At 43.0% G+C, this 16,259-nt stretch overlaps 1 protein-coding gene across 3 annotated transcripts in view; it reads left to right on the top strand.

Annotated features, from left to right (window-relative positions):
• Positions 1-9,456, top strand: part of Gng2 (G protein subunit gamma 2) — a 104,032-nt gene extending 94,576 nt beyond the window's left edge. For all 3 annotated transcript variants that reach the window (XM_076931193.1, XM_076931192.1, XM_034498774.2), the window contains exon 4: positions 6,033-9,456. In XM_076931193.1, coding sequence (XP_076787308.1) covers positions 6,033-6,161 — 129 coding nt within the window. In that variant the 3' untranslated portion in view covers positions 6,162-9,456. The remainder of the gene's footprint in view (positions 1-6,032) is intronic.
• Positions 9,457-16,259: the final 6,803 nt, after the last annotated feature.

Below are 16,259 nucleotides of genomic sequence, written 5' to 3'. Positions count from 1 at the left end.
CTGAGACCCCACCTAAATATTGAAAATTATCCCGAATAATAATTTCTTCAGCAGAAAATCCTGTCTTGCACTTAGCTGTCCTGTATGACACAGCTCCTCTCGCGACCTTGACACATTTTTTAAGATTGTGGTCCATTTATTTTATGCAAGGTCACTCAGTTTGGGCTTGTCTGACATTGCTTTTCTTTCACTTTATGGACCCTGGGGATCAAACTCAGGTCGTGAGGCTTGGCGACAAGGATATTTCCACTGAATTATTTTGTTGTCTCCCTTATCTCATATTTCGGTCTGATCAAATTCTAGTTAGAAAACCTTGACTATATAGAGTCTTTCTTTGTTGCCCACCCCCAGTGGGACTTGATTTTGAGTTGTCACTTACTAGTGATGTTAACTTTAATTATTGGCTAAGATGGCATCCTCACGGTTTCTCCGTGAGAAGTAATTCTTTTTCCTTTTGCAGTTCTTCAGTATCTTGGAACTTGGGAGAGGTAGATCAAGATTTTGTAACTTTTTTCTTCCTCATAAAACATCCTGTATTTAAAAACATTCTTAATTATATTGCTATGGGCTCAGGGTGTTCACATTTAATCGATGGTTTATAATCTTTTTTAATTTTTCCAATACTTTATTTTACCTGTTCAGGTATTTTGCCTACATGTATTTCTGTACACCATCTATGTGCCTGGCACTCAAGGAGGGCAGAGAGGGCACCAGATCCTCTATAAGCAGCATTGTGGGTTCTGGGAATTGAACCCAGATCTGCAGAAAGAACAGCCATGCTTTCAACCATTCAACCATTTCTCTCTCCAAGTCCTGTAATCTATTATTTTGATCTTAAATTAGCATAGGCTAAAAGCTGGTTACTGTGTCCTTTGGGTGTGAGTCCCTCATTCCTTTGAGCATTTGCCTAGTTTGGAGCAAAAGCAGGCTCTCCTCTTATTTCTTTCTCAGCTCTGGAGTCATCCTTTCCTCCAGTGAGTGAGCCCTGGTTCCTTAGCGAATGGTATTTAAGAACCAAGATCTGGATGTGCAGTGTGCTCATTGCTCCCAGGTCCTCTCCCTGGGCAAAGCTAGAAAACGCACATATGTTCACACATAAACACACACACACACTTTGCGTCTGTTTTTTACTATGTCTGTATGTGTCTGAATTTTTAACCATGCATTTATATCCAAACCAAGTCCTATTCTATACCATAGGGTTCAGTATCATTTTTTAATTTCCACACTTACAACCCCCTTTAGTGACAATAAGACATCATCTCCCCTCATCCCCTTCCCCTGCAGGGAACTGGGTTTCCACTCCACACCTCCCCTTCTCCACAGAAGATGTCTTGCATATTCCTCATGTCTTTCTTGATCATGTTTTCTTTTCCTCTATGTTTTTGATCATATAGAGAATATTTTTTTGGCAACAACCGTATCCACCAACTCTATGGACCACACCAGTCATAAGTCTTTTTGCTCCAATTAGTTTATCTCTTCCCTATAGTAAAACCCTCTTCTTGCTTATTTGCTATTGGCAATATTTTTTGACCACCAGACACTGTGAAGTTGTCTGTAACTCTAGTTCCAAGGAAGGCAATGCCCTCTTCTTGACCCACAGGAATTTGAAAGAACACACCACTATTAGTTGAATGAAATATCTGTTCACTGAGGTTGCATTTGAGAACGCCTTTAGTATTGACCTGAGCCTCTTCCATGTGTCGGCACTGATACCACAATGATGAGTAAGACAGATACGGTTACTGTCCGCACACAGCATAGTGCTTGAAGGGTTAGAAAATATTAAGTAACCAATAAACAGACCCAGAAGGATAATCACGCTGGGGAGGGGTGTGGCTTCTATGCATGAGAAGAGTGCCCCACTTGGACAGAAAAGGGTAAACAAAGACCGTTTGGAGGAAGAGATCAGTGAGTGCCCTATCAGGAGTCAGATTTCTGGAAGGAAAACAGGAGACGGGCTGCAGAGGATGTGTGGAAGGATGTTCATCGGAATCATATATACAAAACTGTAAGGCAAGAGGACTCTGGGGCTTTCAAAATTAAAGGAAAAAAGTGTCAGGACATGAAATTGGAGAGGAGTGGGCTCTAAACATTCAGGACCCACAGGTTAGTATATTTTAGATTTTTGTTTCTCCAAAGTATAGTGGGCAAGAATTGATGGTTTCAAATGGGGAATTACATAAGCCAATGTGAACTTTGAAACTACTGTTATAGTCACAGTATGGTGACAGAACTTATGACAGTTTCAAAAGCAAAGGAGTCATCCCACTTCCTTTCACATTTTGGTGTCCTTGACCTAACTGGCTGTCTGCTGAAGTTTGTGGCCCCTTTCTCAGAATGATGCTTTTACAATACAAAGGAAACTACTCATGTTGAAATACAGTGTATCATAATATTTTATAAGATATTTTAAATAATAACACATCTCTAAAAATATTTCAAAACCTATATAGTATATAGTATGGTTATGTATATGTTCCTTTATTTACAGTGTCTAATACCATGCCTATAGCCATAAAGTGGGTAAATATTAGTACAGTGTTAGTACAATAATACAATATATGAAAATAAGTGTAATCTGATTGAAAATATCTGTACAGCTCACATTTATAGTGAAAGGAGATGATAAATTTCCACTTGAGGTTAGTGAAAATAAAGGAATGATTTTTATCATCAAACTTCATAGACAACTCTTTAAATTCTATCCTTGGGCCCACTGGTGAAGCCAATTAATCACTTTTTATCTAAGCATCTACTTCAGTTGTCCTGGAAAGGATGGAGCTTCAAACTATGGAGCTGAATGGAGATGACAGCAAGCGATCTAAGTGTGAGCTATTTCTGGGCTGTTCTAAGGTTCAGAGAGAGTCTTCATGGGACAACTAGGCCTATGAATATAAAAGAAGTTGTGTTCATTATGTTAGAAAGGAAAACCCCGAAGCATGAGATCTAGGCAGAACATCACATAAATTACTGCAAGGTAAGGGACACATGTGACAGTCTATGTAGAGAATAAATCAGGAACATGAACATTCACATTTGGCTGCTTCTGAGCTGACACCTAAGCCAAGCACTTACTCAGTGAAACCCAGAATCCACACCCCCACGTTGAGGACACGTTGGCACACATCTGGAATCCCAGTGTCTAAGAGATAGAGTTTCGCACTAGTCTGAACTAAATAGCAAGGGCCAGGGCACCATAGAAAGATCCTGTCTCAAAAAGCAGCCGAACAAAGAATAGGGTTTTAAAAACTTACAGACTCATATGACTATTCTACAGATTAACTATGACACTTGGTGTAAAGTAGTTTGGACACATAGCAAAGGCCACAAATACCAGCAACTATTCCAGCTGTCAGCAAGATTCTGATGTGTTGGGTCAGCATCCACAAGAGACTGGAGTCTCGTGAGGAAACAAAATGTATTTTGAAAAAGAAATCACTCAGAATCATTTGTTCAAATATAAACTAGGAACAGTTCCATGTTATTAATTTTTCCTACTCTAGTATCTTTTGTGTCATAAAAAGCACTTTGAGGATTGCAGAGATGACTTGGTTAAGAGCACGGACTGCTCTTCTAGAAGACCAGGGTTGGGTTCCCAGCACCCATGTAGCAACTCCCAACAGTCTGTAACTCCAGTCCCAGAGGATCCAGTGCTCTCTTCTCACCTCCTGGAGCACTGCACACATGGGGTACACAGACATGCACACAGTTAGACACATACACCTAAAGGAAAATAGAATCTCAAGTAAAAAGTGCTTCAGGAATTTCATGCCATGTGTTTGTGTGCGAGCATCAGGGATGAGTAGGTGTGGATGGTACCAGATCTCTTCCTAACAAATGTGAGTTCAGTATTGCTGTTTAAAGTCTCTGCTGCTTAGCAGTTACGCTCCTGTTTAACGCATTCATGCCTATTGCTCAAATAAGTAAAGTCATAGAAAAAAAAATGTTTGCAGTTTTTCCCCAAAGTCTGATCTTATCTGAGGAAGCCATGGCTAGAACAGTTTTCTTTCATTTCATCATCATCAAGTTTAGGAAAGATGCATGAAGGATTAGTTTCCATCTTTGGAACCAGTTGGGCATTTGAGTAGTTTGCATGCAGGCAGCTGCAGCTTAATGGCCAGACATCAGCATCCGAGTTCTTCTGTCACGTCTTCCACTGCCTGCCTGTGGAAAACTCCTGGAATCTGCTGATCCTGGAGCTTTTCTCCACAGAAGGCAGATGATGATTTTTACTGATGCATTGTCACAGAAATAGGAAGTAAAAGATGCTCAATGGAACACACCTGACAATCACATTAGAATAGGGTGTTTGTAGATGGAAGCAAGTCAGTAGACAGCCACACTGAGTATGGCAGACCCCAACACAGTGACTGATGGAGTTGAACAACAAAGAGACAAATGTCATGTAAAGATAGGGGTCAACATTGGAGTGGTCTGTGTACATGGAATACCAAAGGTCACCACAACCACTAGGTGCTGAGTGTCATGGAGCAGATTCTCGCTCAGAGGGTTGGGGACCAACCCTGCTGACACCTTAATTTCAAACATCAAATTTCTAATGCTATGAGAGAATGCACTGGTGCTCCATTAAGCCATCTGGTTGGTAACACTATATCAAGGCAGCCATGGGGAACAAATAACTTCTATCAATGTTTATATCCAAATCAAGGTAAGCTGGGCTTCCCAGAAGTAATCATCGCCCTATTTTTTGGCACTTCCCACACAGGTCTACTTTCCACTTCTGTTGTAGTAATTATTAAAAAAAAAAAAAAAAAAAGCAGCTGCTGGTCAATCCGACTACCTAAGCTGCAGCATCTTTGTCTAGCTCAACCACGTGGCCATAAGGCCACGTGCACACCGCAGCTAGAAATGGCCAGCCAGAGACACCAGCCCTGCCACCCACAAGATGCCAGCGTGAGAGATGGCTCTGCCAATCTCCACAAGGCTGGGCAGAGCCTGGACCATCCCGCCAACCACATGGGCTCGGTACAGATGAGACTCTAAAGCTTAGATTATCCAGAGGCTTTATATATTTGGTAATGATCAATAACAAGATGCCCATACAATCAGAAGTGTGACCCAATACCCAACCTAGATATACCAACTACCTTTGACTGACAGAGACATGTGAACATCCGCCTCCATGTTTGTCTCTCTCTCTTCTCCTCTCCTAGCTCCTCCTCTTCCTTCTCTTCTTCCTCTCCTTCCTCCTCCTCTTCCTTTCTTTACTCCTCCCACCTTAGCTCCTCCTACACACTTCTACTATAGAACAAGAGAAATTTTAACCTGATGTCAAGAACAAAGTAGGCTTATGATTATAGAGCTTCTGTGAGATTTTCCCTAATCAGAGCAGTTGCCTCTCCACACCACCTCACTGTCATCAGGAATTCTGGACTATAGAGCAGTGTCTGTCTAGAATATTGCTTCTGTCTGGTCTGTGGCAGAGAACAGAGAAAGAAAAGCTGAGCATTTATTGATTGAGAATATAAAACTGATTTCTGTGTCCAACCTGTTAGTCACAAAACTGGTATAGCTGTAAGTGATGGGAGTCCAATCCAATTGGTCCTCGGGCAAGGACCAAAGCAAGGGTGTGGCCATTGATCCATTCATGGAAACTTGTGAATTAGACAGGGTGGTCCTAATTATTAGTTCAAATGGACAGAGAGGAAGAGGGAAGAGTGTCTGGCAAGTCATGCATTGATTCTTCTGCCCCAAAGTAATTAGTATCGATTCTGCTCAAGTCTCATTGGCCAGAACAAATCACTGGTGATATAAGGTAGCCTGACATCACTGTGTGGATATATGGAGCCTACCTGTAGTGAGAAACACGGTATATTTTTTATTATATTATACAGTATATTCTGCCCGAGTCTTAGAGAAGCTTGTGCTTGCAGTAGTCACCATGAGAGACTTTTACAGCCTACCATGGTGGTATTTTCATAAGCAAAGGTCTCCTGAGTGCCTGAGTGGTGATGTTTGGGTCCGTGTCTGTCTATCCTCTCAGATGTTTCTGCCTTTACTTGCAGGTGTCGAAGGCAGCTGCAGACTTGATGGCCTACTGTGAGGCCCATGCCAAGGAAGACCCCCTGCTGACCCCAGTCCCGGCCTCAGAAAACCCCTTCCGGGAGAAGAAGTTCTTCTGCGCCATCCTTTAAGTCTCTGAGAGAAGGCTGAAGAGCGTCGGGGCTCCCCGGACATTGATGTAGAGTTCTTAGCAAAGTGGGCGCCTTTCTCGTCCGCAGCATTTAAAGAGAGGAAGGAGAACCATCTTGGACACTCCGGGCTGTGCATGTTTAAAGAACTGTCCCCTTATGAGAATGAAAGCTGATTCCGTGTCCCAACTTTAGAGATCTGACCCTGCAGACCGGCCTGGAGGAGGGGGATGTATAAAAAACGAGATCGGTGTAACTTTCCTGCTTTCCCTCTAAGACCTTACATTTCTGCTTCATATTTATAAATGAAATAAACATTAAAGCCGGTGTCCTGAGCTGAGATATGGCTGACATTCTGGGAATGAGAATTGTCTTTCAAAATACCCTCTGATAAGCTGTCGCCCCATGTAGCCACAGTCCAGTTTAATGGCTTCCACGTTTAGTCTTTTGTGCCTTTTTCTTTTCCCTCCCTTTCTCTTTCTCTACCCCTCTCTGTTAGAGGGCTGAGGGGATGAGATTGGGCTTGTGTGTTAGACTCAACTCCAAGGAGGAATGAATAGCTGAGATGTTCAGAAAGATGTCCCCCCTGGGATTTCTTCATGAGAATAACAATAAGGAAATAGAAACACACACACACACACACACACACACACACACACCCCACAATGCCGGCTCTCTGTGTTCTCTTACCACTATTCTTAATATTTGTATATGATAGTTTTGATTCTGCGAGTAAAAGTAAACCATGTGTTGTGACCGGTGCTTTCATATCTCTGTGATAGTTTTTGAGTAATACTGCATGAACATGTCCCTTTATCACATCCATTCAGAAGTTTTGTTGTTGAGCTGGAAAGCTAAGAAGAAAATTGAGAGAAAAAGAGGCCAGAGAGGAAAAAAACAAATCCTCTGTATTTTGAAAATTGAGATCACTTCAGCGCCTTAGCCATGCCTGAAATACCTCCTGATGAACTGTGGTATAAGTACCTCTTGACAGATTTCCCCAATCCACAGCATTTGGGCTTACCCAAGATCCAGGGCAGCACAGTTACCCCAAGCTGGAGACCAGGCAGGGATCCATGATGACTTGGGAAGGCGCTGTCAGAATATCAGCCTGTTTCCACTTTCCAGGAACCATAGAAAACATAAGCAAAAGAACATTTCCCGTGTTCATAACTAGACAACCATGGCCCTCTTTAGCTCAAGCATCAGAAGAAATAAACCCACAGCTCCGAGGGAGGTGGCCAGCCTCAGAATACCTGTTGTTTGGGAGACAAAGTCCCCGAATTGTGCTCTGAGCAACCCTCGCAGTTGGCTCTTCTTCCCACCGGTGCTGATGCTGACGTGGCCCTCGTTTTCCACTCCCCCCAAATCTCAAAGCACTGGCTGCTTTGCTCTCCACCACATTTGTCAGAGCTCTCTGCCCTATTTCCAGCCTCCTTTGGCTAGTGCTCTTCCCCCACAATAAGACCCTGAGAGCGAGGTTTGTCATGACAGTTGTATCCTCCGTCAGTAACTGAGGGCCTCAGCTGCCTGCAGACTGCCATCTACCCAGTCAGAGAGAATCTATTTACTTCTTTTTGTTTTCAAATCCTAAAACACCACTAAATCCAAGCAAAATTGATTTTTCTCCTCTCGCCATTCTCTTCCTCATGTTTTAAAAGCTGGTGGTACTTCTAAAGGAAAGAGAAGGTAAAAAGACTTCCTATGGCGAGGACACATTTTTGAAATAGATTGGTAAGATATTTTTCTTAACTCTTTTATGGGTTTTCAGCTAAAGGATAACTATGTCCAATTAAAGTTTATGCTTGGGGTGGGAGAGAAGAGGATCCTGGAACGATTACACCGGAACATTTATGTACAAATGCAATTCTGTAACCAGAAACTTCTGTTCCGGCGGGTCCTGGGGGTTTGTTATAGTTGGTGGGATGTTCATGAAGGTTTAATGGTAAAAACAAAGCAAAACAGACAAAAAAAAAAAGCCACTGTCAGTCTTTTCAGAACTGCACTGTAATGCAGCTAAGAATACTGTGGAATCAGCTAAACGTATCACACCTTCAGAGTGAGCTGAAACATACATATGTGTTCACAGGTCAACAACTGTGACTGGGGCACTCTGTGCTGGTTGGGGGCAGGGCTACACTGGGAGGAGTCTAGACTTCTGTGCAAATTTAGATCTCGGAAGTAAGTACAGTGGAAACAATATCTTTAGGGTGCCCCTTGTACAGGCTTAACAATTAAAAATTCAGGATTTGCAAATTACTGGTGAGCATGTTTACAGAATAAAAAAGTAGGAAACTCTATTCTCTTCCACATAGAAGTTTCAGGAAAATATTGTCCTTTTTTATATATATAATTTCATATCCTTCAGTGTGGAGCTATACCTGGAATCAGTTTTGACTTATTGATGTTTGTATTTATTAAAGGGAAAAAGGTTTTGTTTACTTGGATCTCAAAAGAGCTTAATTCTTTTCAATGTCAACCATCCTTGTCACCACCATAATTTCATCTTAGGGTAACTAATAGGAAACTTTAGTTTAACTATTTAAGTCCCTCATTTTTACATACCTAGATAACAATTACAATCTGCCATGGAATTAATAAATAATAAATAATAAATGTCAAACTTATAATGTGTCTGTTAAAATACCTGAACCACTTTTAATATCAACTCCAATTTAAAATGATTTTAAATTTGAAAGTAAGTAAGATATAATTTAAATCATCAGATTTAAGAAGACAAAGTATCATACTTTTTCCCATATGCTTGAATTCACATGATGAGTCTTGAGAAAATCAAGCTGGTGATCTTTAGCAGATTTTTTTATGCCTTTTTCTTTTTCCTTGGTGTTTGTTTCTAGCCGCTCCTGCAAATGATGAATTATTATGTGTATATTACTGTCTCATAGCCCAACAATTGTACAACTGTTTAGAGCTTCACACTTTTCCTGTATAAGATCTGTGGAATGTGTCTTTAAAGAGGGGAAAGCAGAAAAATGGGGGCTTGTGTTTTGGTGGGGTTTTTGCTTTTGGGGTTTTTGTTTGTTTGGGTTTTTCTTGTTTTGTTTTTTGTTTTTTCAAGACAGGGTCTCACTGGCTGTCCTGGAACTTGTTCTGTAGACCAAGCTGGCCTCGAATTCAGAGGTCTTCTTGCCTCTGACTCTTGAGTGGTTGGGAATAAAGGCATGAGCCACCACACCCAGCTTAAAAATGTTAAAGCAGGAAAACCTGAATGTGATGTGCACATCTTTATCCCACATGAACTGTGTGTTTGTTTTAATAAATGGAATTTTCAGATTCATTTCCTATGGGGTCATTTTCATTGCAAAGACCTGTGGACCACCTCCCATATGAGTATCAAGAGGGACCTAGAAATAGGGACCTAGAATGACAGGGAAACGGGGAAAATGATTTTCTTTAGGAGTTTGTTCATAACATATTTAAAGAAGAGAAAATATATTTTATCTGGAGCTCTGTGTAAAACTCCTCTCCCTTGGTCACTGTGCCTCATGTATAGCCCTTGGGAATAAAGAAATATGGAGGGAGGGTCTTCAGAGTTCTGCAGACTAGACCAGAGAGAGAGAGAGAGAGAGACCAATTAGCTGTATAGAGATTTTAACTTGCTATAGCTACACAATAGTGTCACCCCATCCCCACCTCACTCAGAGTGTGTTATTCTCTGTCCATGGTTTTACAACTGTACTAGAGACAGAGCCTTCGGATTCTAGATCCAGAAGCTCCTTGAAGCTCTCAGTCAACAAAGGCTATTTCCCCTTAGGTCTATAATTGAATTTATGGTTGCATAAATACTGGAAAAGCTCAGTGAGCTAGGTGCTCCGCCCTTTCTTCTGCTTTTAAAAACCTGTTAACAGGATCTTGTCATATTGCTCAGACTGGCCCCAAACTCACTCTGTAACCCATGCAGTCCTCATGCTTGTAATCCTGCTTCAACAGGGCCTCCCCAGTAAGTGGGGTTATAGGTCTATCCAGCAGACCCTGCTAAGAAAGCCTTCTGACTGTTGTGTCCCTCACATTGTGCCAGGAGTAGGTATTCCTAATGAAGAAGGAGGTGCTGGCTCCCTCGGGACTGTGTCAGCATCAGCAGCATCGCTAACACACATGGTGGAGCCACGTGGTGGAGTTTGTACCTTAATGCTCCAAGCCCATCACTGTATCTCAGATGGTGACCTCCTGCCTCAGAATCGCCTGAGATGCATTTTCAAAGAAAAGATCCTGCCCTTTCCCACCACACACATGAACTCATATTCCCTGACGTTGACTTAACAACACGCATTCCCCGGCATGCTGCCTGCTGTCTGACTATCAGCTTTTAGTGTTGTTTGCTTTTCTTACTGCTAAAGAAAGGCACCGATTGCAAACATAGGAGTAAACACAGAAAGGCAGGATCCAGCCAGCTCCTCGCCCGAGCCTCTGGCAGGAGGATGTGATGGGCTCTGGCTCCGTTCCTGTTTCATTCAGGCCCTGTGGGAGGATCTTCTCCAGCTCTCCATCTTTAATAAGCCAGTCACATTTTAGACAGCACTCACAGTGACAGAGGGAATTAGAGCTGGGTCAGCTCCAATCCACAAATTGCAAATAATTTGCCAAGGGAAATCCCTTTCCCTTTGGTTCTGCCCCAAATCTACATTCTCTTCTATTTAGAATCAGGAGAGTTAGGCAGAATCGATTTTAAGGGGCCTTTGGGTTCCCGACCCTTCCTCAGGGAGAACTCCCACTGGAGCTGGAAAATTGCATCCCTGCCCTAAGTTACAGGTGGATGGTGTCTGGTGACCTCAAGCACAGTTGGTACTCACTGTGAGTCCACTGTGTGAACTGAAGAATTAGAATGAGGCCCCAGGTTCCCATGTGATCTCAGCCAAGACACTCCTCACTATAAGAATGAGAGAAGACTACTGAATTCATTTGTCTTACTGAGTGGCTAAACAGAGCCCAGTATGGTGGCCCACGCCTTCAGTCTCAGCACTCAGAAGGCAGAGGCAAGTAGAGCTAGAAGTTCAAGACCAATCTAGTGTACAAGAGTGAGTTCCAGGAGAGTCAGGGCTACATGGAGAAATCTTGTCTTGGAAAAAAAAAAAGTTGCCAAATCAAATGAAAGAAAACAGACAAACAGGTATCATGAGGGAAGTGTTGGCAAAGGATGGTGGCCACTACTTGCCAGCAATCCTTCTCAAAGATGGAAACACTAGGCAGCCCTGCTTCAGCTCCCAGCACACCTTCCTCTCTAGCTACATTCCCCGGCTCAAACCCTTAGTGGCTTGCGTCTAAATTTCCACTACACGCACTGCTATGATCACCCTGACATCCTCCCACTCTCAGCAACGGCACCCAAGTGGTCTATAATCAGGCTCCCTCGGTTGTGGGTGGCAGGATCATCACAATTGCCTAAGAAGAGCCCAGAAACTGTACACCCAGCTGGCTCCCCCTGCTCTGTCGAGTTCTTTGTGTGCCATGTTCTCCGCGCTTCCCTCTGCAGCATCTGGATACTGTCAGCTCTGACCAGGCCAGCAATTACAGGATAAGGGCAATGACAGTTCCAGGAAAAGTGCCTGGCAGTGTCCATGGACCACGGCCTCACAAGCTAGGCTTGGAGTAGAGTCATTATGGTCATGTGGGCAGACAGATGTCCCAAGGAAATGGAACTCCTTGCCAGGCTTAGAACCCCATGATGCTCTGCTTCGAGGTACTACATCAGACACATCCTCCTTTAAGGCTCTACAGCTTCTGGCCCTGCCTTGCTGATCTTCCTGATTCACCAGGGCTCTCTTCCCTTTCACTGCTGTGTGACTTTCTTATTCCTAACACCTTTGCTTATGGGTTAATCCTCTCAGGATTACCATGACCTGTGATGAGAAAAACAACTGATACAAAACAACTCTTTTGAGCGACTTCATCTCCCTCCTCTTTGGAGGCCAGTCTGAAGTCCGAGCTGCCTTTGACTTTACCCTTTCACCTCCAAACAAATGGTATTTTGCAGTATTTGAGGTGCTGTGTCAGAGTTGACAGCAAGGAGCTTGTGGGTTAATGGATAAAAATAAACGTCAATCGCCTGTTACCAAGAACACAGGAAGCTGGAAAGAGAGCAGAGGTGGATTCTGCACCAGAGGAGTTGATGTTGGTGTTAATAACCTACCATATGAGAATCTTGTCTTTCTGGGAAACTATAGCCATCTCAGGAGTCAGGAATACCCCTTGTGGAAATGTCTCTTTACTCCTTCTCCATCCTTAAGGCTACTGAGAATGAAATTCTCCACACAGAACAATGGTCCAAAGCTGAGTGGACTCGGCCTCCTCTCATGACCTGTGTGAGTGAGATCCATACTCCCATGACAGGGCCTGGCATTCTGTCAGTCCTTGACCTCAGCAATAATACTTAAGACCCTGTGGGCTTCGGCAGGTTCACTGACCAGAGAGAGACATTACACAGCTTAGGCCTGAGGGAGGAGCCTCCTCTATCGCTGAGATCATGAGCTGATTGCCCTCTATTCTGCCTATGTGTGACTATTCAAAGTTAGCTATAAATTAACTAGATTTTAGTAATATTAAATTTTCAGCTCCTCACATAAGCTGAAATCACATGTTAAGTGTCCAATAGCCACATTCAGACAGCAGCTACTGTAGTGAAGGCACAGATACAGAATATTTCTGTTATAGCAGAGAGTCTTGTCATATGCTATTCTATAGCAATGGTAGCTTGCTTTCCAGCCCCAAATAACTGACTGAGCAGACTTTATCCTTGCACTCAAAATTTGACAATGTATTTAAAAAATAAGAAGAGAAAGTCAATATTCATCCATGGGTGGAAACTATTTAGAAAACAATCTTCATCTGTACTGAACATGTCATGATTTTCTTTCTTGTCCTTAGTCCCTAAATAATACAGTATAGTGACTCTTAGCATGGTGTCCTCCAAGGGACAGCTATACTGTAATAATCCATAATTGGCCTACGTGGCCATAGGTCATGGCAAGCCATATAGGCTGCAGATTATGTCATTCCTGGAAATCTCTAAGCCATGTATCGTCACCTGCCTGTCACTTAGTAAAGTACAATGATAATAACCATGACAACAGCAATAGCAGTAACAAGAAAGCAAACATGCATTAAGTACTTAACTGGACTTGAGGCATGAGGCCCAGCATTTTGTACATAATATGCCAGATAATTCCCACAATAATTCAAAGAGCATCATCTGTCTCCTGAGGCAGATACCTTTTGTGCCTAACACATGCATGACCCACTTCCGACTTCAGAAGCAGCTGCAGCAGAGTGTTCTCAGCAGGCTATGGCTTCCCAGAGGAAACTGGTGCCCCCCTCCCCCCCCCCCCCCCCCCCCCGTCCTCTCTACCCCTCCTCTTGCTCTCTCTCTCTGCTGAGGCAGCTCTCAGCCAATGAGGGAGGAAGAGTCTGAGACAGTGTCTGACGCTCCACCCTCCAAAGGGATCATTCTGGGTGCGGTTTCTACAGTTGACCTGAGAGTTCCTAACTGGCTTGTCCCAGTCATCTCCAATAGTAACCAGCTCAATAACACACTTCACTGATTCCTGCTCCTTCAATCGGCCTCCTTTTCTCATTAAAGCTTTTTAAATTTATTTCTATTTTTAATTATGTATGTATGTATGTATGTATGTATGTCTATATATATATTCAGATGCTCCTAGAGGCCCCTTTAGGGTGTTGAATATCCTAGAGCTGGAGTTACAGACAGTTGTGAGCTGTCTAACATAGGTGTTGGGAATCAAAGCTGCATCCTCTGTTAGAATGGTGTTCCTGAAGACTGAGAGAGTCCCTCCAGCCCCGTGCCTCCTTTCCTCTTACTACGTTTTTGTCTTCTGTGGTCATTCCCAGCACTTCCTCCCACTAAGCTCCTTATGGTCAACCCACTGACCCAAGCCTTGACCTAGCAAGAACCCAAACAAATTCATCCTGTTTTTGTAGATAAAGAATGTGAGGTTTCAAAAGATTGGCATTCTCCCAAATAGCAGATGAATGATGCCTATGTAGATTCATCTTGATTTCAAAGACTTTGTTCCTAATTATGATCCTAGAGTACAAATTGGGATGCAAGTGCAAAAAAGGGAGGGTTTTAGGGGGAGTTCTGACTGTGTATATAAGATACACAGTTTGTGAGTATCAAGCCTCTTGATTACCTCTCTGTCATGAAGACTTTAGTATTGTAAGTCAATATTTAACCCCTTCTTCACTGGGCTGATGTGGTGCCTAGACGGCGTCAGCAGAAGCTGTCAGGTTTACCTCACACAGAGAATCTTTCTTGGCATCATGGAGCCTGTGCCAGGAGAATCAATGTTGATTACATCAAGGATGGTCCAAGGTGTGATTATTTCTTTAAGACTTTCAGGAGGAGAGAAAGAATTTTTCCTTTTCCAACTATTGTTCTAACAACAGATGCTGTGTCAACTAAGCCCAGCAACTATCAGTGGGTCAGAAGCAGAGACACCCACTGGCAATGGAGGCTTCTGGGACTTTTTCGCCTCCAGCCATGATTTGAGCAAAGCTTAGGAAGAAAAGCAAGACCAGTATCCTTACCCATATAGCTGTAATCCTATCAGAGTCTCAGAGAGAGATAAGACAAGGCTGGTCGTTTCCACCCCAATCCGCATCCCGTTTTGGTCCAAATGCCAGGAACACGTGAAAGCCCACGCGAACTTGGATCTGAATCACAGCACTGATCAACAGATGCTGCTGCACATGCGTGCATCCCTCCACATGCGCACATACAAGGGAAAGCCGTCCCGGAAGGCTTGCGAAAGCAAACCAGCATTCTCAGATGGGGACTAGCACAGTGTACCAGCACATCCCAATCCCACCACCAAAATGTCACTTGCCCCATCTGTAGGTGATTTGTGTTTATTTTTATAATGGCGTTTCTCACAGAGTGCTCCAGGAGCTCTATCGGGTCCCTTCCGGGGGATCTCCAAGGTGGAGGCAGAGTTAGTAGTAGTTCTGGAGTATTGCTTTTCCTTTCATCACCTCACAGAGTGAGAAGTTTGAGAAGCTACAGGGTACCAATGCCACAAAAGACTGAATGCAGGGCTCTAGCTGCCTAGTTTCTAATAAATCACACATCAAAAAGACCTGCAGAAATTATGAAATGAGGTCCATCTTCTTACCATGGCTTTGTCCTGGAAAATATAATTTTTCATAAAACTATGCTAACATGAAATGGTTTGCTGTTGTTATTTTGAATGAATTAGCACACATAATTTGTGTTCAGTTGTTGTCTGTGTGTTTGTAAATCTCACCTGGTAGTCTGCAATGTAACTAAGAGTGACTTCATGTTCAAGGCTATCCTCTCACTTCAGCTAAGGGTTAGCATTACAGGTGCGAGTCATCCTGTCTGGTAAATATAAATATTTCAAAATATATTGGTTTAGTCTCTAATTTGGTGAGTGGTGATAGGTACAACTCACATAAGCCAAAGTCCTAATCGCTTGAGGAGATTACTGGTGGTAATTTAAAAATATGAAAGAGACATGAAGCGTGAGGAGAGCTGCTTGCTAGTCAGGGAATGTCTTCTCGTCTAGCTTCGTTTTGTGGATGAAAATTTAAGCATCATTCAAAGTACTTGATTGAGAGGAAGAGTCACAAGCAGATGCAAGTAGAAAGAGAAGATTAAAACACAAACCACAATGTGGTGGCTTGAGTAGGTACAGCCTCCATAGACTGATGTGTTTTAAGGCTTGGACCACAAGGAGTGGCACTTTTAGGAGGTGTGGCCTTGTTGGAGGAAATGTGTCACTGTGGGGTTGGGCTTTGAGGGCTCCTATGCTCAAACTGTGCCCAGTCTGGCACAGAATCCCTGTCTGCATCCTGTAGATCAAGATGTAGAACTCTCAGCTCCTTCTCCAGCACCATGTCTTCATGATGCTGCTATGATTTCTGCCATGATGATAATGAACTAAACCTTTGATCCTGTAAGCCAGCTCCAATTAATTGTTTTCCTTTATAATATGGTGTTACTTCACAGCCATAAAACCCTAAAACAGAAGTTGGTAACAAGAACTGGGGTATTGCCATGATAGGCCTGGCCATACTTTTGTTGGGAGGGGAGGGGTGTAGATTTTG

This window comes from Arvicanthis niloticus, chromosome 3, assembly GCF_011762505.2.
Source record: "Arvicanthis niloticus isolate mArvNil1 chromosome 3, mArvNil1.pat.X, whole genome shotgun sequence".
Taxonomy (NCBI): domain Eukaryota; kingdom Metazoa; phylum Chordata; class Mammalia; order Rodentia; family Muridae; genus Arvicanthis; species Arvicanthis niloticus.
Note: the sequence above shows the minus strand (reverse complement) of the source record. Positions and strands in the feature narration are given on the sequence as shown.